The 27,275-nt window shown below is 40.8% G+C and overlaps 2 protein-coding genes across 9 annotated transcripts in view; both read right to left on the reverse strand.

The window, feature by feature from the left end:
• The window catches only part of IQGAP2 (IQ motif containing GTPase activating protein 2), a 128,212-nt gene extending 127,282 nt beyond the window's left edge, over positions 1-930 (reverse strand). For 2 of the 8 annotated variants that reach the window (XM_080373273.1, XM_080373274.1), the window contains exon 1: positions 713-926. In XM_080373273.1, the coding sequence (XP_080229399.1) occupies positions 713-758 (46 nt within the window). In that variant the 5' untranslated portion in view covers positions 759-926. Of the gene's footprint in view, positions 1-537; positions 674-712 lie in introns of those variants that run through there. The other 6 variants (XM_080373269.1, XM_080373270.1, XM_080373272.1 and 3 more) reach the window with 6 other exon arrangements.
• Positions 931-1,042: 112 nt separating this feature from the next.
• SV2C (synaptic vesicle glycoprotein 2C) overlaps positions 1,043-27,275 on the reverse strand; it is a 240,529-nt gene continuing 214,296 nt past the window's right edge. Inside the window, exon 14 of the mRNA XM_080373289.1 lies at positions 1,043-22,022. Coding sequence (XP_080229415.1) covers positions 21,839-22,022 — 184 coding nt within the window. The 3' untranslated portion in view covers positions 1,043-21,838. The remainder of the gene's footprint in view (positions 22,023-27,275) is intronic.

Below are 27,275 nucleotides of genomic sequence, written 5' to 3' on the forward strand. Positions count from 1 at the left end.
AAGGGCCAAGGGTTTGCACTGCTCTGCCCACAGAAACGGGGCGAAAGCACAGCCCGGTGTAGGGTCCCGGCTCGGCAGCGCTGCGGGCGCCCTGCAGCAGCAGGGGGGAAGGTGCTTCAGGGCTGCTCTTAAATACGAGTCTGGGAAGTAAATACGCCTCCTCTGAAAGCAGATGCCCACCCTGCTTCTCGCCTCACCCCAGTGATTATCTAAAGTTACGAAGTTATAAACCACAGTTGTAACACCAAAAAGCAAAGTTTGAAATGTATAATACGAAATTCCGAAATGAAAACGCAAAGGTTACAAAGTTACAACCAGAAGCTGTAGTCGCAACTCAAGTTACAAGGTTACAACCCAAAGCGATACCGGCAACACCGAAGTTACAAAGTTGAGCCCCAAAGCTCCAGCGCTACCCTAAAACCCCGAGCTGCAGAGCGGAGCTGCAGCTACGATCCGCCGGCCGGGTTGCAGAACGCAACCCAGCCCCGTGCCAGCCCGCTCAGAACCGAACCGGAGCTCGCCTGCGAGCAAACTAACCTAGGGGAGCCGGAGCGCTGCGCGCCGCAGCGGGACTCCGCCGGGCGGGTTCTCCCTTTCGCCCGAGCCCCGGCTGTAACGCTACACCGAGAGCCGGCACGGGAAGGGGCCCGAAAAACCCGGGGTGGGGGTAGGAGAAGCCCGATCGCCCGCCGCCGCCCCCGAGCCCACTCACAGCCGTAGCGGGGCCGCTGCAGAGGCGCCAGCTCCTCATGGTGCATCCTGCCGCCGCCGGGAGGGACGGCGCCGCTCGCCGCCCGCCCTTCTTATGCGCGGCGCGAGCCCCGCTGATTTGCTGCCGCCGGCGGCCGCCACCGCCCCGCGCGCCGCCGGGGCCACCCGGGGCGGCTCCACGCGGGGCCGCGCGGGAGGCGCGCGCGTGCCGCCGGCCCGGCCCCGCCGCCCGCCAGAACAGGGAAAGGAGAGAAACCGAGGGGACGGGGAGGAAGGAAAAGAGATGGGGGGACGGGGAGGGGGAGGGACGGGACCGGATCGAAAAGCGGAAAAATACTACCTACAACGGAAAGCAAAGACGGCAAAAAAAGAGCAAAGCAAAACCAGGAAAAAGCCCCAAAACAACAAAAAAAGGAAAAGAAAAAAAATCTAATTAAAAAGCAACTTCCTCAATGTAAAAATGCATGATTTAAAAAGAAAAATGAAAAGAGTGAAGATCAAAAACCCCAATCCCACAGTGTGAAGGGCCAAGGCGCCTCCTTTCTGGCATGTGGGCAAGGTGGGCTGCGAAGGGGAGTGAAAAACTCCCTCCCGCAACTTTGCTCTTCTGAAAAACCGTCGCCCTCCACAAGCAGCGTTTTGGCCAGGCCAGGAAGCCATTACCGCTATCTCCAGGGCACCTTTGGAGTGGGTTGCACCCCTGCAGGCCCGTCCCATGTTGGTGTCCCTTTCTGAGGGGTTTTGCAAGGGAGTGGGGCATGTACCTGACTTCGTGGCTTCCCTGCATTGTCCCTGGTATCCTCAGGGACACTTGATATTGGACAGCGGAGCAACACGTCCATGGGTCAAAGGTTCAAGTCTTGTGGCTACAGGCTCCCAGGTGACATCTGAAATGCACCTGGAGATGGTCAGGGGGTTCTCAAATGGAGACATATTATAGGGCAGGATCGTATCTTCCTGGTAGTCTCCAAGCCCCTGCCATGAAGTTTCCTGGAAAAGTCAGTGAAAAACTGTCTGTGCACAGCCACAACCTGTCTCGTGGAGCCTGTGGGACATGACGCACCTGAGCATGCTTGCAGTTTAATGCATAGCCAAGTGCCAGGTGACTCTCCAACACTGTTTGCAGGTTTTCTAGAAGATTTCAGTCATTTGTGTTTCAAAATGAAACAGTGCTGGATATATACAGTCTCCTCTGTGGTTTTTCACAGGTTTGAGAATGTCTATGGGTTGTTTGCAAGGCCTTTGTTTTGCTCATTCCCTGTCTCTGGCTGTGCTGGGTATGGCTCACAGGTTGAAAATATGCTGGGGGTGAAAAGACACTCCTGGTAGTAATTAAAACATGGATTATTCAGGAGGAAAGGACTGAAAGGGTACAGGAGAAAAATGACACCCAACAGGAAGGAAATACCGTTACTTTTCTTGAGGTCACTTTGATTTTCTCTGCTCCCTTTTCCTTCATCCCTAGACCCAAGGGACAATGAACTTACTGTAAAGGTGTATGATGCAGATACCAGCAGAGCCACAGTCTGCACTTGCCTTTCGGAATGCTTTTTTGAATTTTAAACTGTCACCCATTTGCTTGCTTCTTCTCTTACAAAAGAAAGAAAGCGGGTGACCAAACCCAACATGAAAATTAAGAAATTGGCTTCCACAGTTTAAAGTGCATTTGAGCTGATTGAAAACATTACATTTGCTTCAAACAATCATTTTTACTGCCTTTTATTTTGCTATACTTAGCCTAAGTCAAGAACAAATTCTCTCTCAATTTCTTTTTTTCTCTAGTCAAAATCAGAAAAATTAAAGTTTTCTTTAAAATATTTTTTCTGACTAAAATCAAGTGGCCTTATCCCCCTGAAAAGCTTCTTTTTGACAGAGCTGCATCACATTTTATATGACAACACTCCTTTCTTGAAAAGCGCTCAGCCTGGTGTGCAAGGTGTGTAGACACGGTGTGACACAGTGGCAGTGGAGGTCTCTTTCCTGGAGGAAACATCTGACAAAGCCCCAGAGGGTCTCTGGCAAAGCCATGGAGGATGTCTGCAAGATGTTGCCAGTCTGGTGTGTTTTCTTGCTCCCTTACTCACTGTGGTTGGAAAGACAAGGGTGTGTGCAGCTGTGGTGCTGCATGCATGCGTGTTGACACCGCTGCTAGAAAAATGTTCATCCTTGTCTCTCCATCTCTGTACCTGCAACTTGTCCTCTCCCTCCTTCACCCCACAGCTCCCCTTACCCTGGTCTGGCACTGGCATTTTTGTCACCACAAGTATGGGACTCAGGGACTCAGCTAATTGATCCAGATGAGAAACGTTTTGCTTTCAGTAGGGTTATTTCTTAGTCCAGCAGTTTCTCCATCACTTTAACCCAGCTGTCTCTCAAATGCAAGTGTCAGCACAGAGCAGGGGGCAGCCTGGGGTGAGAAATGAAAGGCCAGAGTAGGGAGATGTGAGAGTGGTTTTTTGGCAGCAGCAACCTCCGTAATGCTTGCAGAACAACAAGGGATGACAGGAATCAAACGCTCTCAGCAGGAGATGAGACAGGTAAAAGAATATTGGAGATACAAGCAGCAGCCGTGTGGGCCTGCTCATGACCTTTTGCATTAGATTTGTTAGTCCCTGGTTTTCTGACTTGAAAGGCAAACTCCATCAGCTGTTTGTGGCACGAAGATTTAGATACCCCTGTCAGGCACCAGGTGGAGGGGTTGCAAACTGCTCCTGCAAGCTGACAGGTGCTGCTGTGTCGGGCAGGGAAGCAGCCGCCCTGCACCTCCCTCCTCTGCTTCCTCCTTCTTCCCCTTCTGAAGTGCCACAGCAGCTGTGCCCAGTGCCTGCTCTGCTGCCTAGCAAGTTTCCCTGCAAGAAAGGCAGCACACCATGCACGCTCTCACCATCTTAGGGGAATCTGACTGCAATAAATCAAGCACAGACTTTTGGTCAGACTGCAGCTAAACCTAAGGCTATGGACCATATTATCTTTTACGTACTCAAGCATTCCGCTTTTATAGTTACCAAGAAGCACATTCTTAAGAAATCAGTGTAGTCAGCTATCTAGAATAAATGTTTGAATGTGAACGTTTCCTGTTCACACGCTGGGTCCTTTAACTGAGATTAAGATCAATGTCCTCACCGTATTATCAAGGACATTGTGCTGTGAATGAGTTATGCCCCTGCAGGGAGAGAACGTTGGAGCAAGGTCAGGGTGAATGGGCTGCATTTGAAGACAGTATTTTCAGAGGTAGCTATGGACTGCTCCAGATCTAACAGGGAAACAAGCTGACAGAAAGTTGAGAGGAGGCAGGGATGAAAACGTTCACTTCCCACATCTCGTTGCCTGCACTTGGACCGAAAAAACTGCAGAGGCCTCTGTTACTTCACATTTCCTGATGGTCCTGTTGTGTACAAAAGGATTTTATACGGCAAAGGATATTGATATTTGAAATTCTTGGGTGGCTTATGTAGCTAGTGACGCAAGTACATGCAGGTAATTAGAGACACTAGGCTTTTTGTTGAAAACAGCAGCTTTAATGTCATTTTTCCTGTGACAATACCTTTATTTCACTGGTAAATCGTGTGCCTTGGCTAGCTACATTTGTCCTACAGAAAGGAAAACTGTATTTTTTAATTAAACAGAGGGGGTTTATTTTTTTCCACTAGGTATTGCAGAGAAAGACCATATCCTTTTTATTTTCCCAGGAGAGAAAGCCTGGGCTGCAGAGATTGCCCCAGTAAGCAGGAGCAGGGAGCTGCTCCTTAGGTGGGTCAGCCTGACTCTGTGCAGCACAATACGGAAAGACATAAGCTCCAGGCAGGCTCCCAGTTACTGTGAGGACCATTTTGATAGATTCCTTCACACAGCTAATTAAAGGACAACAAGCTCAAGCTAGACTTGCCACACCAGTGATTGTGCGGACCCAATAACAGTGTGCCATGACCAAAACCATCCAGCCATCCTTCACACTCTCCATGCAACCAGTAGATCTTTCCCTGGCCAGTGGAATAGGGCCTGGGGGCCTTGGCATGGTGGGAGGGCCCTCTCAGCCCTGCTGAACATCAGAGGTGGCTGAAGGGACAGTGTCTCACAGGGTTTCAGTGGCAGAGCCGGTGTCCCTGTACGCTGGTGAGGATTTCAGCAGGAGCACCAGGTGAACCCAGATTAATAATTTTGCGTAACTTGCAGTGAAAATGCCAGAATGGCTGTGTTTACGAATCCAACCCAAATGTCAAGATGTGCTCAAGGCAACATTAGGAAACACTAAATTGTGAAGTTCTCCCTCATGCATGGCTGCCTCTATGGTCTGCCACAGGTCTTGCAAGTGGCCGCCTCTGCAGGGAAGGGGATCAGCACTGGGAACCATGCTGGGTTACAGCCTCCCCCTCAGCAAGGTATTCATGTTATGCATTATTTATTATTGTTGTGAGGTAAATAAGTCATCACATAATTGGCCACAGGGATTCCTGAAAAAACAGTGTTAGTGGGGAGGCTGTAACTCCCCTGCTCAGGAAAAACAAGTGAGGGACATCATGTGTGCCCAGAGGGGAGACATGACAGTGCAACCCAGTGCTCCCCTTCCCCAGCTGCCCCTCAGCTCTTCCCTTCCAGTGAATGAGGGCCTGTGGCCACAGTAGAAGCCCTGGTGAAAAATGTGTATTAAGCTCAAGCTAGACTGGAACTGTATCAGTCGAAGCATCGTAAAGAAATGTGAGATTTCACAAATTCAAAATACCGTGGCAAACTGAATGGGTGGGTAAAATGGGGACTCAGAACAGAGATGCTGAAGTGCTGTTCTCTCTCTTAGCAGTAACACTTCCTTCCTGCTGAGGAAGTGATTTTAACTTCTGAACTGTCCTGGCATACACTTGGAGGCAACACTGAATACCAAAACTCAATGTCTAGAGGAACACGTACCTTAGATTTTACAATGGCTGCTAGGGTGAGGCAAGGTAGTTGGAAATGTGCCTAATTGGGCTCTTTTGGACATCAATCTAAATAAAAAATGATAATTCTGTTGTTATTTACTTGAAATTGAAAACCCAGTTTTTAAAAGCAAAAGAAATAGGTCATGGGATGGAGGGAAAACAAACCTGTGGGTATCCCTGAGCCAAACTTTTAGAAAAAGAAACAAGAAAATGTGTATTAAAATGGGCACAAAGGAGTGGTTTTGTATAGCACTGACACCTGAAAAAGAATACAATTAGAGAAATTACTTGTGTCAGAAATCTGTCATGTTTCTACCACTTGTAAATCTCATGTTGTTTGCCTTAAAGCTGCAGCTACCAAAGTAAGAAGGTGCTTAAACACCTTAAGTTGCTCTGAGGAAAAGAGCCTTTCTTGACCTTGTGTTTTGAGGGAAAACCTGCAAATACAGTCCTGAAAATATCAAAAGCCATATATCCTCCAGGATTTTTTGTCAGTAAACCCTCATGATTTCTGTATTAGTGCTGTGAATCCAAGGACTTTGATTTCAAACACTGACCCCTTGGCAACAACAATACTATTTGCAGCGACTTCCCAGGTTCTGAATTGCACATCAAAAACCAGACAAGCACCACTCACACTGTTGGGGTTGTGCTCAGGGGGCTATCTGCAGGGTCACACCATTATCTCAGCCATGTGTCTTTGCTGAAAGTGCAAAGCAGTGGTGGTGGGGTGGGAATACCAGGTTATACTGTAGCTTGCTCATCTACCTCTAATGGCTCATGTTATGCATCCTAGCCTTACCTAAGGTGCATTTCTAAGGTGTACTTTTATGTCCTTTCCTATCAGGTGAGGGGTCCCTCTGCTTTTCTCATCCTGGCAAGACTTGGTTAAATCCTGCCTGCCAAGGTACCTAAGAAACCAGTTTCTCTGCTTGAACAGGTTTTAAAAAAAAAGACATATTTGTTCAAAATGTCTTGGACAAATGCCCTGGTTCCTGCAAAAGCAGCAGGAGTTTAGCAAGACAGAGGTGGAAATCTTACTGCAAGAACTCTACCAGAAAAGAGCTTTTTCCATTTGTCTGTTGGAATAAATATTTATTCATTTAACAGAGTACTTCGGAGTGGAGTGACTCTCCTTGTCTAGACATAATGAATGACCATAAAAATGAATTCAGAGCTGTTTGAAAGCAGGGAACATCTGTGCCTGGCTACAGCTCACAGATTCAGAAAAAAAGCATTCTTTATTGGGTCGGATGCAGCAAAAGTAAAATCTTGATTGTTTCCTCACATGTCATTCACAAGCTATAAGTGGTCTGCTTGTGGCAGTGTTTCTTTGGTGGGGGGAGAGATTTTGGGGTGGAGGTTTTTTTTTGATTTTGTAACGCAGCATCTGTGTGCTTCTTTGTGATAGCATGTGCTTAGCAATGTTTCCACTCTGCTAAAAGTCTATGCATTATTCACTCATTAATGTATTACTTATTTATTACTCTCGAGGTAGAGTGCTAGGAGCTTTGCATTTACAGTGTACCAAGTGACAGCTAAGGCAACCCTACAACTATTTCTTGCCTGCCAACAGTTGCCCCACAGATAAAGCACAGGCTAAACTCCCATGGATTTCCACTAGACTAATTCTGGTCTTCTTATTTCCACCACTTTTCCACTGGCACAGCTCCAGCCTTTTGAAAAGCTCCTCATTATTCACATTAGTGTAAAAAAGTGAAGAACATGTCTAAAAGACTGACAAATTCAGGCTCTGGGAGGCTTGGTGAGGAGAGCTAATTCCAGCATCCAGGCTCCTTCACAGGGAGCACAGGTCAGCAGCCTCCTCTTATTTAAATCAAAATGGCACCAGTTTGAATTACACTCCTGGAAGCGGCTTTGTTGTTTTTCAAAGGGGAAAAGGGTATTCCTTGGATAACCAGACCCCAAATCAGTTGTGACTGTAGCGCTAAAACCAGTATGTGAAATTCCAGGTAGAAGTTAACCAGAAGCCTGTGTTGATTGGGGAGTGCTGGGATTCTGACACAGGTTCATTGGGTTATGGCAGCACTGTTAGAGGAGAGGCCCATAGCTCTCCTCTACTTGAGACTTGTCACACCAGAACGTGTGGCAGAGGTGAGCCAGTCCCCAGATGAGGACAGTTTGCTCACCCATCTCACGAGGTGTGCGGTGCCTGGGCAGTGGATTTACCCACAAGTGAAGGATCTCAGTCTACTGCTGGGAAATGATAGCTGCAACTCTGTGTGAGCTTTATATTAATAAGGTCTTTCTTGATCCTTTCCATTTAGGATCTTTTCTCCAATGTTCATTTCCCTTCCAGCAGGTCTGGGCTCTTGGTGAACTGTTGTCTTTCCGTAATCCTTTCCATTAGTTATTTTTGCTAGTCTTCCTGTTGGTCAGATTGGCAGTTGCACTGTTCCAGCTTGGACCTGTTTGTTTTCTATAACCCAATTACTTGCAGTAAAATAGGGTCCCCTGACATGGCCAGCATTAATGTTTCCGTTAATGTTTCCCTTAACCACAGGGAGGGTTCTGTGTTATCATGAACAGTTACTTTTCCTTGGTTTCAACATTCATGTGACAATAACAATGCAAAGGAACATTTAGTTATGGATGACTTCTTAAACAGATGTGTGCTTTTATCCACCTTTTTTCCCCCTCCAATTTATGATAAGTCAATAGTTCTGATATGCTTTGGCCAGGCAAAGTCCAGAGTTTTTCCCTGGGAATCAGGCTCCGTATATTCCGGACTTTACCAATTACATATTTTAGCTCGCAAAACACAGTATGACGGCCCTACCAAAGACCAGTTAGAGTTCACACAAACAGTGTAATACTTACATTGCTGTAAGTCAAGAGTATGACACTATCTTACTGTTCCTTGATCCTATTCCAACAATTTTACTAATAGCTAGTGACTTTTTTTTTTGTTTGTTTGTTTTCTCTCTGAACAAATTCACCATTTTATTCAACTTTAAAAAGCCCTGGTTTTAGATCAAGATGGAAAGAACAAAGTCAGACTCCTCCTGTATACCAAGAACTGGGATGTTGAGTAATTTTATCAAGGAGCTTGAGTTTATTTTCCATGCAACTTTACTGGACAGTAACAAACCATTCATTTCTCTAACTCCTTACAAACAGAATGGGAGGGAGGGGGAACATTCACAGACAGCAATTCACCAAGGGCCCAGATGTGCTGGAAGGGAAATAAACATGGGAGAAAAGACCCTAAATGATATGTAATCCTACATACTAGGAGGATTACCTTTCGGACAGTCTAGCTCTACCACTAGCACTGCAAAGTTGTTTGTAGGCAGAATCTGGAGGTTGCAAGGGAGCTCTTGGGAAAGTGTGTGCAAGGACAGCTGCTCAAACCTAAATGATGTAGTAAATATGAGTCCACTAATGGTTTCTCCTCCAGGATGCTGTAGAAGGTGGATTACTCTTAGTTTTATCTGATTACTTATTCCTAGGCTCTGTAAAGTCCAGTCTGACTGGAAAAGCAAAGGTTATTTTTATCTAAAGTCAGGAACCCCCTGGGAGTCCCAGGGTTAAGTAGTTTGCAGTCTGTACGGGCACACAACACAGTTAAATATATTATGATACAACCTGTTGTAAAATGCACAGTTCAGAGCTATTGTAACCACTGACAAAACCACTGTTGTTCTGCAAAAATCTGACTCCGTGCATTATCATGAAACTTTTTTAATTAAAGTGCCATTTGCCTGTGGGATAATTGACATTAGATCTGTAGCCTAGGCTGTATCCTATCAAGATTCAAGCAAACTGTCTGGATATCCAACCATCATTTTAAGTGGATGCAGAAAGCATTTCACACTTCATTCTTGTAGCTAATGATTCCTAAGCATCTGTTCTTTTTCAGCATTGGACAGTGTGTTTGAGGAGTACTTTGACAAATTCCTATTCAGCGAAGTGCCACAATCTGGCTTTTCTGAAGGATAAGGGAAGTTAGTCAAGGATTGATAAGGTTGATAAGGTTGAAATGGGTTTGTCTTCTCATTTTCAAAGCTGGAAACGTTGACTGGATTGGCAGGTGTAGGCATTTCCAGATGTAGCTTGTTCAGGCATTACCACTAACGGTAGTGACTGCAGCTTTTGCCTCTAGGTCTAAATGTAGGGACAGCGTTTGGCTTTCCGAGCAGAATCAGATGGCACTTTGAAGACGGTAGTGTACCCAAGTGCTGACAGACTTTTGTGTTTGTATAATTCAGCAACTGATGTGGTCAGGCCCTTACTTCAAGCTCTGTCCCCCTCTCCATAATGTGGCTTTTGGTGTCTTCCCAAGCTAATTTGCACATACAACTTTAGTCTGTTATAGTAATACAAAATCATTACTGAAGTCCTGATCAGATCAGTTACATCCACTCTGACAGCCAGAAATAACATGATGTGAAATGGATCTGCAGAAAGAGTGGATTCACCTGTATATATGAAAATTTATGTACAGTGGTACCAGAAAACATACAGAATTGTATGACTTCCAGTAAAGCTTAATATTTTTAGGAAAGTCTATGAGGAGCTTTAAGCTAATGCTTCTTTTCTCTGCTGACAATGTAAAGCGCTATAAAAAAATTCTAGAGATGACTAAACTGGGTGCGGAGAGGTACATGTTAAGACAGCGATCTCACATCAGCCTAATGTATCACATGCATAAGTTTACAATTGGAACGGATTAAATAATAAGCCTAGCCAGCATCCTAGTGGAAAGGAAAGCATATGGAGGATGCACATGTTCTATTGTAACATTTGGTCTCAGGTATACACGGTGCTGGATACCACAAAATGCCTCCTCCTCTTAAGTTTGCATCCACAATTTCTATGTACTTGCCTTGTTTCACAAGTACATAGACACACACACACATGTTGCTGTGAATTAAGCATCACCTTTTTGCTAACATAACTGTGTCAGCCAAGTATATATACATGTATGCTTGCAAATTCTTCAAAGAAATGCAGTCCTGCAAGCTGATGTGTCCTTTTTGCAGGACGATGTCTTCCAACACAACTTTCCCAGCTGCTGAAGTTTTCCTAGAGCTTAGGTGAAGTTTCTGAAAGGTAGCTATGAAGAATATGTGCAAATCTTCTCCTACACAGCCTTTGGGATTGTTACCTTCTGCACTAAGGAGGTTGATTTCTTCCCAGAATGAGACTAGGAGACACAAGCATAAAAGCTTCATCTACACTAGAGGATGAGAGCAGTGTAGTTATACTACCCATCACCTTTAAATGCAGGTAGATGAGGGTGTACAACTAAGGAGACTTAAAATACGGATTAGTACTTGTGTTGGTTGTACTTAATAAACAGAGAAAGTTTTTTTCTGTATTGTACCACAAAATACTCCAGTTGCCAAAGGACAGTCACAAAATCATATGTGTTCTTGGCTGTTGGGTTTTACGGTTAGTGCTCTTGCATGAGCTAAAAACCGTTTCAATTCACATGCAGCTTAACTTTTCCCTATTGGTGACACAGCTGAAGAGGCTCATGTGTTTTGTTTATCCATCATCTGTTTGGAATAACCTATATTTGGAAACTTATTTCTGATCCAGCCATGGAGATGGCAGAATACAAATAACTCAGCAGCTTTTTGTTGTTTTAAAGCTACCACCTTGGATCTGTTGAGGCTTTTTGGAGGCCCTTACTGCACAAATGCATGAAGAACTAACATTGTTGTAGTGCTGCTTCAGTTTGTTAGGGTTTTGTTGTTTTTTGTTTTTTTTTTTTTTGTTTTTTTTTTTTTTTGTGAATACCAAGTTCTTATGGAAACGTATTTTCTTGTATAAATTCCTTTATAAAAATCCTATAATTGACCTTTCAGATGCATGGATCATTGTATGTTGCAGCAGTATGCTTTTCACATAGAGTTAGATTAGACCCTTTGGGTGATAATATACCCCTGCAGTGCAGTCATGTAGTGAAAGGCCACATGTCTATTTTGTGCAATTATGTACTATAAAAATATGAATCCCAGATGGTTAACTAAGGAACTTTGTCTCTTGCAACCACAGCAACTTTTACTGCCTTTTTAGTGGTCATTTACATTTCTTTAACCTTATTAACTTGTTCCATGTTTTCTTCTAATACATGTTGGACTTCTATTACAGGCAGTAAAGATGAGATACATAGACAGCCTTTGTAAAAGAAATAATTAAGGTAAAACAACCATTTTTGGTATTTTGTGGTTAGTGAAGAATGACATTCTGGCTATCATCACACCTGATATGTATTCATTGCAGAGAACAAATCTTTATTTGAATATAGTGGAGCAAAAAATACCCCTTTATTAATGTGATGTACATTAAATAACTTTGCATTTGCTACATGGATGATAAACATTTGGCAGATAAATTTATAAACACTTCCACGTTTTATAGACTTATACTGTACACAGTGATCCTACACAGAGCATGCCCTTTCACAAGTATACAGACAGCTTTCCTAAGGGGACTTAATTAAAACACTTGGTCAAACATTTTGGAATTTGGCAATCTGACAAAGAGGAGCATACTGGAAAGAAGAGTTCACAATTGTACCAGCTGGACTTGAAATGAAAAACTCACAACTCCAAAAGAGAGAATTTATCAAAGCACATACATGCAAACACATACAGTGATGGCTGCAACCTGCTTTGCAGGAGCTCACACACAGCAGTAAAGAAAACAAAGAGAGAAAGAGAGGTCAGGACCATTGCCAAGATCTTGTTGCAGATTAGCAGATCTGGAAGTAAACATGTATAAATGGGAATTTAACTTCAAAGTAGCTCATTACTGTACACACAATGTACATGTTTCCTTTCATTAAGAAATGGAGACTGGCAGAAATGGTTATGATTTTCTTGACAACATATGCACACTAACACACCTGCGCTTCTGTACAGTAAAGACAGTTGAAAAATTTTATTCCCAGTTGGCTCAGAGCAGCTGGAAATTTGAGTGAAAGTTTAGTAGGAGAAACCGGGAGCAGAAAACAGTTCACAAAAATCTAGGAAAGAATACATGGCTTCCTTCTGTTGCTCAGCATTAGGAAATTGTAACAAGTTTTTAAGAAAATCAGTAACCTGACAATGCAAATGAATTACAGTGAAGGCAAAGAGATCTACTTTCAGTAGCTCATCCTTGATGCCTGACTTCTGCACGTATGTTATTACACTGCAAAGGAAACTGCCCACTTAAAAAACCCCCAAACCTAATTATGTATATGTAGAGGGATTTTTAAAGGACCGAGGACATATGTTACCATTGTCTGGGTTGGACAACCCAGGTCTGTTAGTTGAAGCTGCAGAGCAGTTTTAAATTGTCCTGGGAACAAGCAGTGGGAGAAAGAAAACAAGCTACGCACAGACGAGAAGCCAGGTGCAGAGCAAGTCCCGGGAACCGCGAAATCAACACACTGTCTTCGGCACACTCTGATCAGGCACCCGCAGCTTGCTCACCAGTCAGCGACACGGACCCCACATGGCCCAGAGACTTTTATCCAATCACCTGTGTGTAAAGTCGGCTGAGCGGTCGGTTTAGGTTATAAATATGACCTGTTTGTTTAATCAAGTGAGCACGGCATGTAGCCATATTGGTGTGATTGTCGTGACTTGGCTGACTCTCCACGGGGGACCCTCTTCGTGTATAGTACGTTGTTGCATGTATTTGAGGTCAAGTATGAGATACAATTTAGTTGTCACAGTGTTATGTAGCTGAGGGTAATACAGCAATTTTAAAAAGAGTTCTAACTGGGATTTTTAATATGATATTCTATAGAAAACAGCTTGTAGTATGGGATGCTATTAAAAATCCTTTTACTGTTTGGGAAACCTTACATTCACAGGAAAAAAACAGGCTAAAATTATTCATGTTAAAAATAAGGGCTAAAAGAACACATTTTTCTCAAAACAGCAATTCCATTATGACTGTATACACAATTATGTATTCAGTATTTTTGAAAGAGAAAGCCAAGATTCTGATCCTGCAAATTGCTTCACTGATTTAAACAGGGATCAGTTAACACGTACACTACTAGTTTCACATAACAGTTTGTAGGATCCTAAACCACTAGGAAGACAACAAAGGCAGTCACTAGCAGCTTCGTGCATTTTTTTTTTAACTCTTATATATAAGCTGGCTTTCCTACAGTGCTGATATCATGCCTGCTCTCATTTATGTCGCAAATGTCTGTAAAACCTTTCATTTCACTAGTGAAACAGTAATGAAATCAGTCACCGTATCAGAAGGGATCTGTGGCAGGAAGAAACAGGGAAGAGCTGGGAAGTTTGTCTGAAGCAGATGATGGGAGGTTGTGTTCTGTACCAAATTTTAATATGCTTTTTCCTTCTAAACCTTCACAGATTTTAATCTATGATTACAAATATCCATATAGAAAGTAGTACTACCTGCTACTACTTTGAAATTGAACAGCAATATTCTACTTGAAACTGTCTATTCATAAGCACAATTAGAAACTACAGGCTACAGTCTCAGTGAGTATGTGGGGAAAGACTTGCTGCTTTCCAAAAGTACTGTCATGCGGGCATTGCTAAACTTTCATAGCCTCCTCCCAAAGGTCTGGTATAGACTGGTGTTCAGTTTATCAACTCATAGAACACATGGGGGGGAAAAAAAAAAAAAAGGAATTGCAAGTTGCTTGGATTTGTTTGTTTGTTTCAATTTTAGTACAGAGTTGGCTTTCCTATAGCAAATACACATTCTTAAGTCTCGTGGAAGTAATACACCGTTTCTTCTGCTGCTTTCTTAGTTCTGTAGCATGCGTGCATGTCCCCCACCATAGGAAGCACACTGCAAAGAGGGAAAGAGCACATGCCAGAGGTTTTGAAAGAGCTCTCTCCACTCTCACTGCTCTGTGTGCGTGTGCTGTTATTTTCATCCTGGATTTGCCTGAATTATAGCCACAATTACTTTTATACAGGACTAATTACCATCAAAGATCTTTGTGGGTGTTAATCATTAATTAAAAGACACCCTGGCAATGGTTCTGTTTCAGGCTGGTCAAAGATTGCTGATAAGAACAGCAGCAAACAACTGTTCAGCCACTTTAATAAAATGACAGCAGTTATGTATGCAGAAACAATGAAAAACATATCATACAGGAAGCCACAGACGTTTTCTCGTACTTTACACAGAAGTTAACATGTTGAGATCCACATGGAACATTCTGAAGGACTTCTTGTTGAATGAGACAAAATTCATAGCTTTTAGGATTTTATGTATCTGAGAGTGCTGTATCTCCTAGTCAGTGGGACACGACCAGCGCCTTCGCATGACGTGCTGTTGTGCTGTTTGGTACGGTGTGGTGGGGCAGGGGTCGGGCTACAGCTAAGTCAGAGATCATTTTTCAGACCACTTCAGGAGTTCCTTTCCAATGATCAAAAGCTAATAGACAGCTAAGATGAATCTTGGCATCCCAACAATTTTGCACGTGACTAAGTAAAGGGTTCTGCACAATGTTATTTGTGTTCAGGAGCAGGGTGTTATTTGTGTCCAAAGCATAAGGCACAGTGCAGAAGGTAACAGTGTCATCAAAAATGAGATGAGAATATGGTTTATAAGTCTTACATCCACCTGTGTTATAGGGAGGTCTGTGTATATATATATGTGTGTACTCACCCACATGTGTGTCTGTATACGTATTCACCTCTAACTCTGTAATGCTTCTTTTTATAATATACAGTACTATATAGCTGCAGGCTAGGATTTAAGGAAAACAGCTAGCAAAAACAAAAGCAATTGAATCCTAGGCCTCGGTTTGCATTAATTTTATTCCATTTCATTATTATTTCCCGATCCTGGCCTACATAAGATTCACAAATGACTTTTATCACATAGCCAGTGAGGGACAGGCATATATTTACAAGGCAGACATTAAGAGAATAGAAGACATGTCTTATTAGGTTAGAAAACATGCAGTATTATCAGAGAGAAATGCTAGGTCAACTCTAGCTCTAGATAGATGAAACTGGACGACACATAAGACATTGGACTCTTGCAAAGTACTGCACTTGCGAGGAGTTATGAGCACTGTCCATTAGCAGCAAGCAGCTTCAACTTGCTTAGTCAGGACTACTGGTGAAATCTGTGGCAGGCAATAGATGTCCAAAATCAGAGTAGGAGGCTGAGCTAAAAAGCAGATCCTTAGGATCCAAGTGAAATGAGCTTAGGTGATTAGCTGTACAGAGAGTGATGAAAGCCAGCCTGCCAGCAATTTCTCTCTCTCACTTGCAGACTAATGTGTCTGGCTACAGCTCAAAAGTGTTGATGGCTACAGCAGGGGCAAGATCTCTACAAATCTTCCCTGTTATGTGGCATTAAAATGTATATGCGTGAATACCCTGGGTGGAAAAGACAATACTTTTGTGTCAGGTTATCCCCATCTAAATACCTGTGCTGTTAAGTAGTGTCCAATCTTTGGTTATTGGACTGTGAAGTGATCAGAAGCAAGCAGTATGTTCTAGACCTTTGTGAAGCAGGGAAGATCATTTACCCCAGGAAGCAATTACACCTGTATTCTTCCCCATTTTTTTTCTAAGTATTTTGGTCATCATAACTGTAACTTGTGTGTATGTTGTGGGACGAGACTGCCAAAAATTATTGCTTTATTAATTTTTAGATGGACAGGTTTTACCCCAAGGGCTAGAAAACATGGCTACATATTACAGGCCAGCATCTCTGGAGATAATCCAACCTACTATCAAATAAGAAAAGTAGATCAATCAGGTCTATTTTGTCTTTTTCCTGTTTCTGGCATGCTAAGCCACTGTACCAAAGAAAGTCCTGGATTTGGATGAAGGTCTATATAATAATGTTACACATAGAGTAGGACTGAATATTGAAGGACCCTTGCTTTGTGGGAAGATGTAAGTTATTCACCACTGCAACAAAGAAAAAGAATGCAGATAGCAATAATGGGTCAGATAATGTTTTGCATCACTTGATGTTGAAGTTATCAACATCAGAAGAAAGCAAATGAGGTTGATTTTGGCATATGGGCTGGCTGTAGACTGGGTGAGGGTAAGCAAAGGTAAGGGAAATCTGCAAGTAGTATTATAAACTAGTGCTTTCTATTTAATTCAGGTTGTGAACGGAGTTCCAGATTTTCTGACTAATATGTCTCTGCTACTTCCACATCACTGCCCTGTCTTGCCTCCAAACTGGAGGGGAAAGTCTGTCTTTTCATGCTGCATTTCCTGAACTAGCAGCATTGGAAAGTACAAATTCAGGCAAATTAATATTTTACAGCAAGTTTAATGAACAAGAAGGCAGGAAATGCAGAGGAAAAGCAGTCCCTCAGACATGTTTTCTTCTGGAATATGATCGCTGAACATATGTTTTCTTTCAAGACTCCAGAGGAAGTGGAGCATTTCTGTTTTCACTTCTTGTGTCTTTGACCTCCTGAGTGCAAGGATTCATTTTTTAACATTCTGAATGAAATTTCAATTGCATTTCCAGGTTACTAAACAGGAAACATGGCTTGTAGATTGCATTAGCATGATACCATATTGTTTAGGTAAAAAGGTGTAAGCGGATGTAAACATCGCTCTCTGAACTAATGAAGAGCATCTTAAAATTCACCATGGGGAAGACAGCTAAAGCCAAGTACACAGAGGCTGTCCATATGAGGGGCTGAGGACCGTATTATATTGCTAAGAATTGGAATCAGCTATTGTGCCTCAAAAGCAGTTACATGAAGATAATGGCAGAAAAAGAAAGAGAGATGAGAGAATAATATTTCCTCCAAATGGAGCTAAGCTAAGTGCACAGGAAAGAAGAATCCCCGGTATGTGCCCCCACAGCAGAAGGAGTCCAACAAGGGCCATTCTGAAAGGAGACCCCTCCTTGCATCAGTTCAGTCTTCTGGATATGTAGAGAAATGCAGAGTCTGGCTGCCTCCGAAGGGTAAGTAAGATTGTCTGAAGGACTTCTGAACTTGTTTTCCATCTTGGTTTAAAAAGAGATGGTCAAATGGTAAAAGATATGTTGCAAACCTTCTTACTGAATGTTACTGTGAAGTCAGAAGCAAGTGTGAGCACAAATGGTGAGTTTTGACTTTCTTTACAATTGTCCTTCTGGTAAGAAAAGTAATTTAGGATGGAATGAATGGAATGGCATGAAGAGAAAGAAATCAGAGGTTGAGTCAGCAGTCTTTGCCCCACTTTTCTAAGATGATGAAAAAAGAGTAGACTACTGTAGCCATCAGGAAGGAGGGCCAACACTTGTTCACCTGTGTCAAAGTTTTGTAGTATACACCTCTGGAAGAGCAGTGGCTAAAATCAAGCATAGAGGAAGAAAGCTTCCCAATACATCATTCATTAGCAATTCCCTTCAGCGCTCCAGAAACCATCAACACCTAGTGCTGGTTCCCTTGCTACAAGTCTGCACTCAGCAATCAATGCAATGCATACCAAAGGTTGTAGTGCATGCTTCCAACCATCAAGGTGCTAACATGAATATAGCCAATCTGGTTAAAAAGTACAAACACAATGAATAAGATGCTTTCAAGACATAAGAGTCTGCTAAGTCAAACTCTTAACAACCTGTAAGAAGTAAAACTAATTTAAATAAAATGTCTTTGCCAATAATGAAAGCATATGGTGTCTTTGGTGGACAGTTTTCAAATTGTAGAATAGTTGACCATCATGGTTAATACCATTCTGAATTCTGTCAGTCTTTTCTGTCTTCAGAGGCCATTGTACTTTTTGTCATTGCTGTCATTAGGAAGAGCCTTTCAGCTTTATAGGAGACGAGCACTAGACCTTATATCCTACTTCAATTTAGACTGACAGGAGTTTCCACTTAGCGGTCAGTCAGTTCAGTGACCAAAACAGACAAATAAGCAGTTTTGATTATGTATGTTTTATAGCTTCAATACACAAATGTTAACAAGTTTGGTTCTCTGTGGTGTATCAGGGATCTAACCAGGCTGTTAAGTGGCCCTTTGTGTGAGATGTGAGTGAATAGATATAGAATGGAAGTGCAATTCCTACTGTCAAGTATTTATTGCCTGAGATTGCTTTGGAAGCTGGGAAAAAAAAAAAAAAAAGAAAAAAAGATGACAGCTTCACTAAAGACCAGCCAAATCACTTTTGCTTATAATGCAAGTAACATTTGTGTCCAGATCTCCATAGATGAAGTATTTCTGTTCCAGCCTGTTCATTGTACTGATCTAAGCAAGTATAGCTTGCAATTGCATCCACTTCTTCTGTCTTTATGAGATGAATCTTTAATGCACTCAAGCCCAAACAATTGAATGTTCACACAGCTTTGATGCTGGCTTGTGTGCTAGCTCAAATCTGTTAAGCCAACTGGCTCACCAGCTAGGGAAATTCTAGCCTTAGGTTTTGTTAAATATGTTGGAAGTATATGTGGATTTTTTTTTTTTTTTGTCATCTCTTCCATTAAATTTCCTCCCCTTTCCTACCCACACTTCTTCTTTTTCCCTTTTCCTGTGTTAGAACTTTCACTCTAATTTTGGACCATTGAAGGTCCATGTAGTTGGGAATTTTGTTCATCTTTACTAATTCTTATTGTTGTTATATTCCACTTCATCCAGACTTAATCCCATATTTATGATGTAGTCAGGATTTTCAGTAAGAACCAGCATTGAAATCAGCACAATTTTACATGTAATGAGACTTTAGTGTGTTAGCCTTGAACCATAGCCCTCCAGAGCTGAACTTATTTTTCAGTGGCCCATTTCCTCCATGCTGGTCAGGTGGCATGAAGTTTTGGATCTGGATGTTTTTCAGAATTACATACAGAGTAGCCAAAACATACTACTTCAAGCGGACAGTGCATAGCAAGACAATGTAATATTTTACCATTGCTGTTGGTGTTTACTCCAAACACGTACAGAGGCTTCAGATTTCAAAATAAGTTGTACAGTAAGTACAAAGAGATGGACACATGCTACTAATGAATGGCACAGAGAAATAGGGCTCAAATATAATTCTCATTGGAGAAAACAGCCTTGAAATAACATTAAGGCTATGACTAGTGGACAAAAGCCACAGATGCAAAACTAAGGCCAGCGTTTTGTTCTTAACCTGGAACTTGGTGAAAAATAATTCTTTCCCCATTTTTTTAACATAGTTTAGAAATTTAAAAGACATGTTTAAGTTAGTTTTAAATATAAAATATTTCATCTCAAATATCTTGACTGTTTATATTCTAAAATAAACACACTTCCTAAACTTTGTTTCTTACTATATTGTATGTAAACTATCAACATCAAAAAAATCCCCATTAGTTTTCCATACATATGGTTTTTTGATTCAGCTTCTTTTCTCATTAGTTAATAGCAGAAAACCACATCTTGGGCTAACGTTTGGTAGCACAGGCATTTCTTAGTAACTAAAAAATGTCAATTCTAGAATCAGTAGATTAATCAGTGAACTTTAAATGTAATGAATGTCCTTCTTATGTGGACTTCTACTGATTTTTTCAATACAACTAAGACAATGATTGACACAACATGCAGTGACAGATATTACTACCCAAAGCTAAGTTCACGTATATTAATGAAAAAAAGATCTATCTTACTATATGATGACCTTATCTGAGAGTCTAACTTCTTTGGCAATGATTCAACCACCTAATAAATGTTGTCAGGCATAATTAGAAAAAATATTGATAAATTTTTTCTTATTTTTTTACCAGTTTTTTTCTTTGAAACTTGAAACTGCAGACAGTTCATCAGCTGATAGAAGTTGTCTTAGCTCCACTGAAAGCAATGCCAGTTTCTGTCATCAGAGCATCAGCCCATTTTGTCTATTAATTTTATAATTTTATTTGTATTAAATCTTTAATGCTAAAATTTTAAAGATGTCCCATAGCCTTTTGCATAGCAGTAGGACTGTGTGAACTCTTCACTGTAATCCAGAACAGTCCACAGCACATTGTTTAGACGGAATATATTTACTACCATTTGCTCTCCATCCTTGCACTTGGTCTAATAAAAACATTACCACTCCCTGCAGCCTTGCCATGGCCTCTTTCTTAATGGCCTTTCAGAGAGATACTTGAAAGTGGTGAGATATCTCTAGAACTATTAGAAATCAACTGAGAAAATGGTTATATAAAAAAAATGTGTAAACTGTGAAAAAAATGAAGGTGTTTTTTTTATTATTGCTTTTTTTTTGTTTTAGTATTATTTAAAAAAAAAAATGAGATGTTTTAATTACATTATACACTATATTGAATTTATGACCTGACTAAATTTACTAGGTGGCATTCTACAGCCACATATTTTTATAACCATTTTTATAACCATTCTGTGACAAAGAAAAATTTATTAAAAGTGTAAATGCCAAACAAACTTCTGAATGCATTTTACTTTCATATAGTTCACTGGCCTGATTCTTCCTTTATTCATACTTAACAACAACATAAATATTTGCACTGGTTCACTGCTGCATTAAGGCAAATTCACTGTTTTAAAATGGCAAAAATACTCCAGATGTCACAAGTGAGAAGAAATCAAAATTTTTCTGGAGGATCAGCAGCAAAGAGTGAAAGTGTTTGTTATTCTCTTTGCTTCTTATCCATATGGGCTTTTCAACTCCCTGCGATAGCGGTTGCCTTCTACACAGCAAATATGGGGTGTAGCTGGAAATCTGTACTTTAGATTGACTGTGCCTAAAAAGGTTTCCCAAGAAAGAGGCATTGCCACATGTTTTTACCATCTAAACACAGCTGCAGAAGGTCAGTATTCTCAGTCCCGATGCAGTCTGTAGAGTTTCCTGATTAATGCTGCATGCATTGATACATTAAAATTCTCTGCACCAATACTGCTAAATAATTGACTTGCGCGTCTGTACTGTTACAAAAGCTCACAATGCCATGGCCAAATTTAGCATGTATTTTCTTAAATAGTATGACTGCTTGCTTTTTAAATATCTAATTATCAGTATGGTTTTTACCTTCCTGGACATATCGCCAAAAGTGTTTTAAGAGGTAGCTTTGCAGTTTGAAGTTAAGTGCTTTTGAGTAGCAATGTATGCAAGCAAAAAAAAGTGACATTTAAAACTTTCATACAGAGGTTTCTAAATCTCTGCCACTCCAAAGTATCCATTAAGTTCGATTTCTGACATCTGAGCACTCTACTAAGCATTGAGAATCTGAAGCCTTTGCACCATCGGTCAGGAGAGTTGACATTTGTACGAAGAAGGAAATAAATAGTAAATGGCTTTTTCCGGTTACATCAACACCTGGGTTCTTGTGTCAGGAAGTCGAAGTCCTACCAGACCTCCACACACTAGAACAGTAGAAGCAAGGAGAATAGGGATTGCTTTGGTGATACCAACAAGGGAACCAAATATTAAGTTTCCAAGTACAGCTGCTGCTTTGCATAGTGCATTCAAAAAGCCAAAGCCTGTTGCCCTGGAAGAGAAAAAAGAAGAAAGTTAAAAAATGGGTGAAATAAATAGTAAAGCCTTTGAGACAAATTCTCAGTGGGAGTAAATCAGTACAGACTCAACATCTTAAACTGAATTTATGCCAACAAGGATTCTTTGTTTGTCTTTATAATGCAAAAGCAAAGCTCAGCTGCTACAGCATTTTATTGAGGCAGATTCATTCTACTGCCCCAGAAGACCAAAACGTGAAATGAATGACTGAATAGGTAAGTTTGCACCTCTACAGTAGAACAAAGGACTTGCAAATGCAAATTCAGCAACACTTAAAATGCTGGATTGGGAGACAGGAGGTGTCAAGTAGCTCTGAAAACGCAGCTACTTGGCCATTTGGGAAAGAAGCCATCAGAACAAATGGATGATCATCTTGAGGATGAACAGAAATGGATTTCTTACAGATGGTATACATGTTCAAACAGTGCTTTTTCAAAGGGCTAATGAGACCTCCAATAATAATGAATGTTTGTCTCTTAGAGGTAAAGAGTATAGGATATATAAGAATCTGCTTGATGCAGAAGAGAGATCTGAGAAATTTTGCAGAAAATGGGAAGGAAATAGATTGCCAACAGAAAGTATGGCACAGGCAACTCACAGGGGCTTTTTCATTGCAGTGGTGTGATTTTAGTAATCTGGATTAAGTACTTTAGATGTTTGGTAGCCTGTGCATAGACATATTATGCAAACTGCCACCGTTTCAGTAAATGGTGTTTCATCATGACTGTATGATTTTGTAGTTGCAGGAATAAACTTGTCCTACCCAAACTGTCATAACAAAAGTATCTGTATAATAGTAGAATTTCTGACATTTCTTAAATCTTTTAGACATGAAGGACTATGTGGAGCTTACATTGTGCTGTCTGGGACAAAATAAGAAGAATTAGGAAGAATTCTTTTCAGAATAAAATGTTTCTTTCTTGTTAATATTAAGTACTGCCATTAGAAGGAAAAAGCCTCCAGTCTAAACTGCAGAGACTAACAGAAATACTAATGGTCTGAGTGACTAAGAAGAACCTTAACAATTGTACTGAGGTACCTGTGAAGGAGAGGAAGAAGTCCTGTGCTCAGATGTAGCCTGAATTCCTAGGAAGTAAGATTTGAGAAACTTCTGCTGGAGCTCCTAAAAAGCAGCCCACAGAATCAATGTGAAGTAAGCAGAGAGCAAGGATATAAACTTTCAGTGTTCTTCACAGAACTACTTTTTTATTTTGAAAACAGCAAACCATGGTATCAAGGGAGAAGAGACCCGCTGCCTCAAGCAACCCACAGACATAGCCACAGCCCAGAGCATCATTAGTTCATCTCCTCTGCTCTTCCGCAAATCTAGATCGCAATAGCGTTGATCAGGCATGTGTCCTGGTGTCCTACACCCAAGCCTTATAATGAGCGAGAGGTAAAAGCTTCTGTCCAGTATAGCCAACCAGGATATACGGGTTTTCAGCACTGTCCATGACCTGATGTACCTGACACGCATGCTGTCTTCAGAATTACACCAGTCCTGGTATATTTGAGGACCTTACATCAAAAGAATGATGAAGATAGGTCTAGATCCTTCTGGTATATTTTTAAATCACTTTTGTTGAATCTAAGAACTCTAGTTAACCTGAAGAGTCAACTCCAGAGTCTGGAAAAGATTCAGAAATGTGCGAATTTGAAGTAATGGTACTTCTACTGTCAAATTCTTAAATTAGTTAAAAGGATGTTTGTAGAACAGAATTAAGACATGGAATAGACCAACTGACATACATTCAAAAAGGGTTTTTTCCATTAATGCTAAAAATTATTTGTCCATGGTTGCAGATCATAAGTCAACCCTCTTGCCTAAAACATTATGGAAGTAAAATCAGAGGAGTTGATATTTACTGTTCCAGTGTCAGCTCTGCATATTGTAAGCCTTTTTTGATCCCAGGACAAGACACAAGTTAGTCTCTTTTGCTGGGTGATTATAATTATAATATATTTTTTATTAGTTTGGCAAAGCAGCTTTTGCAATTGAGAGCAGTATTGCAGTCTCTTTAAAATACCTTGTATTTAGTAACTGTTACTTTGTCTGAAGTAACCATAATTCCTCTTTGTGTAAAACGCAGCACCCATCCAGATACTGCATGAAAATAAGTATCAGTGATAGATAAGGAAGGAGAGACAGGTCATTCTGATGGCAGAGCAGAAACTACCCGGAAAAACTGTGAAAAAACAAGCAGAAGAGACTCGTATATGTCTTCTGAATCTTCAAAGCCCTTGCTTGCTATTTTTTCTAAATTTCATTAAACCTGCAGCATTTTTACATAATATTTAGTGCCAAGAAAAGCTAAACATGCACATCTTGGAGATAATAATCTTGAAAGCAATATGCTCTGCTGCCCCACAGTACAGATCACTGATAACTGCCAGAGAGCACACTGCTGCGAGCAGCCAATGAGGAAACTTTGGAATTGTTGGTTGTGAAGCTTTCTGACAGAGGAATGTTTGCAGCAGCTCCTTGAAAATGCCTTCCTCAGAGGAGAAATAAGTGAGTTATAACTTGCTCATTTTAAGGACAACTTTTGGAGGCATTGGCCCAAAGGAGGAGTGGGAGGAAGCAGTGAACCCACACCCCAGTGGAGTAAACTTTCAAAATCTATGAGAAGAAGATTAAATCTCTACCATGGAAACATCTCTACTACAAGGGCAGATAAAACCCAGAACAATCTAGGACAAGCTGACCCAGGATGGTGAGAAGCTCCTGAGAGGGAAGGAGCTCCAGACTGACACATCTTCTAGGGTGAACAACAGTGCAGGCAGGAAGGAGGAACATGAAGAGGAAAGGCTGTGGTAAAATAAACTTTATCGCAAAAAGGTAGGAAGAGGTTAAAGCCAACACAGCCAGCCTGAAAAGCAGAGCATATGTTATAGGATAATAACAAGTTGCAGCTATTCTAAACAAGTCAGGGGGAAAAGGAGAGGAAAAGAGTCAGAACTGTTCTAATTTTGGACTCATTTACATACAGAAAATATTTCTAAAGTTAATGTGGTAAGTGGTTATGATCAGTGTCTGCACAGATAAATATGGTTTCTTCAGCTGCCAGTACTGATGTAAAACCAAACTTGCCCCCAGGTAACAGTAACAGGAAAAAAACAGTGTTTGCACAGAGAAAATAAGACACTTAGTCATCAACAGCCTCTGTATATTCAGAAAGACACCAAAACTCCCAAAGAACATACAGATCTAGCTAAAGCAAATTTGGATACAGAGAGGAAATCTTTAGAAAGACAATAGAACAAATCATGTGGGGGTGCTTTATTAATATTCAGTGTTCTTTTATACTGCCTTACAAAGGTAAGCTCTTTCACAGATACTATTTGCTTATATTAACTAGCTATAATAGCAGTCTGAATAGAACTTTCTGAGCAATTTAGATAATTTCTTTTCACATGCTGGGATCTACAGACAGCATATTCAGGGCTGCCACTGTGCTTTATATCTATTAGAGGTAATATACACAAGATTGCCTTATTAAGATTTAAAGTAGTTTTGTAATATAATATCTTTTATATCTGAGCAAAATTAAGTTAATTCATTGGCACTGAAAAACCAGTTCTGCTTTGTAAAATGTATCTAGACTTAACCAATTTTTCCAATTGTAAGGGGTGATTATCAGGCTAATCCTATTAGTATTATCAAATTATAAACAAAGAAGAATAAGACAAGGTAAGCCCATTTTTATTATCCTTGTTCTGATGTTCTGATGATACAAAATGAACAACCCAGCAGAAGTCCAATCTTCTAATCTTTAAGCTGTTTTCAGGCACGTCCTTTCACCTAAAATATGCACATCATTGGCAGGAACAGTAAGATTTTTACTGGCTGAAGTAAATTGTTGTTGTGAACTGTACCTGAAAAACATTGTCCCTGTTCAACCTTCTGCCTTCATATCCTTCAATTTTAATGCAGTGTTTGAATATAAATTTGTTGTGTAGAATGGTCGCAAAAAAGTCATGAAGCAAACTGTTGAGCTCTAGGGATAGCAAGCTCAGACTTGTTTTTTTAAACATCTTTCTTAGAACAATGTTTGTGATGCAAATCAGCTAAAATCTGTAGTAATTCATGTCCTTATAATTAATTCTACTGAATCCAGGGGAGTAAAAATAGCCAAGCAATAAATATGTCACAATTCACGAACATGTACAAGTACAGTCTTCTCTTGTGGCACTAGTACAGTCTCTTCCACAGTGTTTCAGGAAAATATTAAGAGTGTACAGGAAGTCTGCAAATGATCAAAGATACGTGATGTGTCATCTCAGCATCATGAATCAGTTAACTGAAAAAATCTAAAGCCATAAGCCATTACCATATACACTAATTTCCGTTAAATTGATCAGTTACTGGTTTAAGCACTGTCATTCAGGCGCATCAGTAAAACAATGCTGGTGAATCAATATGGGATTGCCTTAAGAAAAAAAAAAAGTTACAGCTTGTAGTATTGACAGGAAAAAATGTGGAAGTCTTATGAAACCGGCAGGTCTGAGAGAAAACTGGATGTTAGGGGAAAGGAATTTTCCCCAATGTATTTTACTTGTTCCTGGGAAAGCTGCGACAAAGAAAAATGCTTAGCTTCCTTTCACACAAGCCCCACATAAAAATGGCAAGAGTCCAAACAGTTAAAAATAGAGGGATTATCCAAGACTTTAGATTAAAAGAGCTTGCTTCCTGTTTGCCACATATGCTCCTTCTTAGACCAGGTGCTTATATTCCTACATAAAATAATTCAGACCCACTTTACCATTGCCGATAGTCAACAGTACTTAAAAACTTAATTGTCCTGCCATGGAGGGCTCCTGAATGTGTAGCACAGATATTTGAGAACTTTCTTGCCAGAGCTAGTGCTGAGCCTATCCAGCAAGTTCAAAAAGGCTCTGAATATCACTTTTATGGGTGTGGATAATATGCAAAGGCTATTAGAATAGAGTTTCTGAATGTGCTATGGACAGTTTTCTGATTCCAGACACCTTAAGTTCTTTTAAAAAATGAGTATAAAGATGCATAACATAGCCTGGCCAATTATAGCACTCAGTATGCAATAAAACTGTGGAATTTGCCTTCCTGCCCAAAGCATTGCATAGGTTCAGCATGTCATGCTTTAAAAACATTAACATGAAATTTCAGCAAAATGCAGTTGAACCACATCCACAGGATGGCAGTAGAAAATAGCTGTCAGTAAGTCTACTGTAAGTTAATGACTGCTAC

Source organism: Falco punctatus (assembly GCF_963210335.1).
Source record: "Falco punctatus genome assembly, chromosome: Z".
In the NCBI taxonomy this organism is placed as follows: Eukaryota; Metazoa; Chordata; class Aves; order Falconiformes; family Falconidae; genus Falco; species Falco punctatus.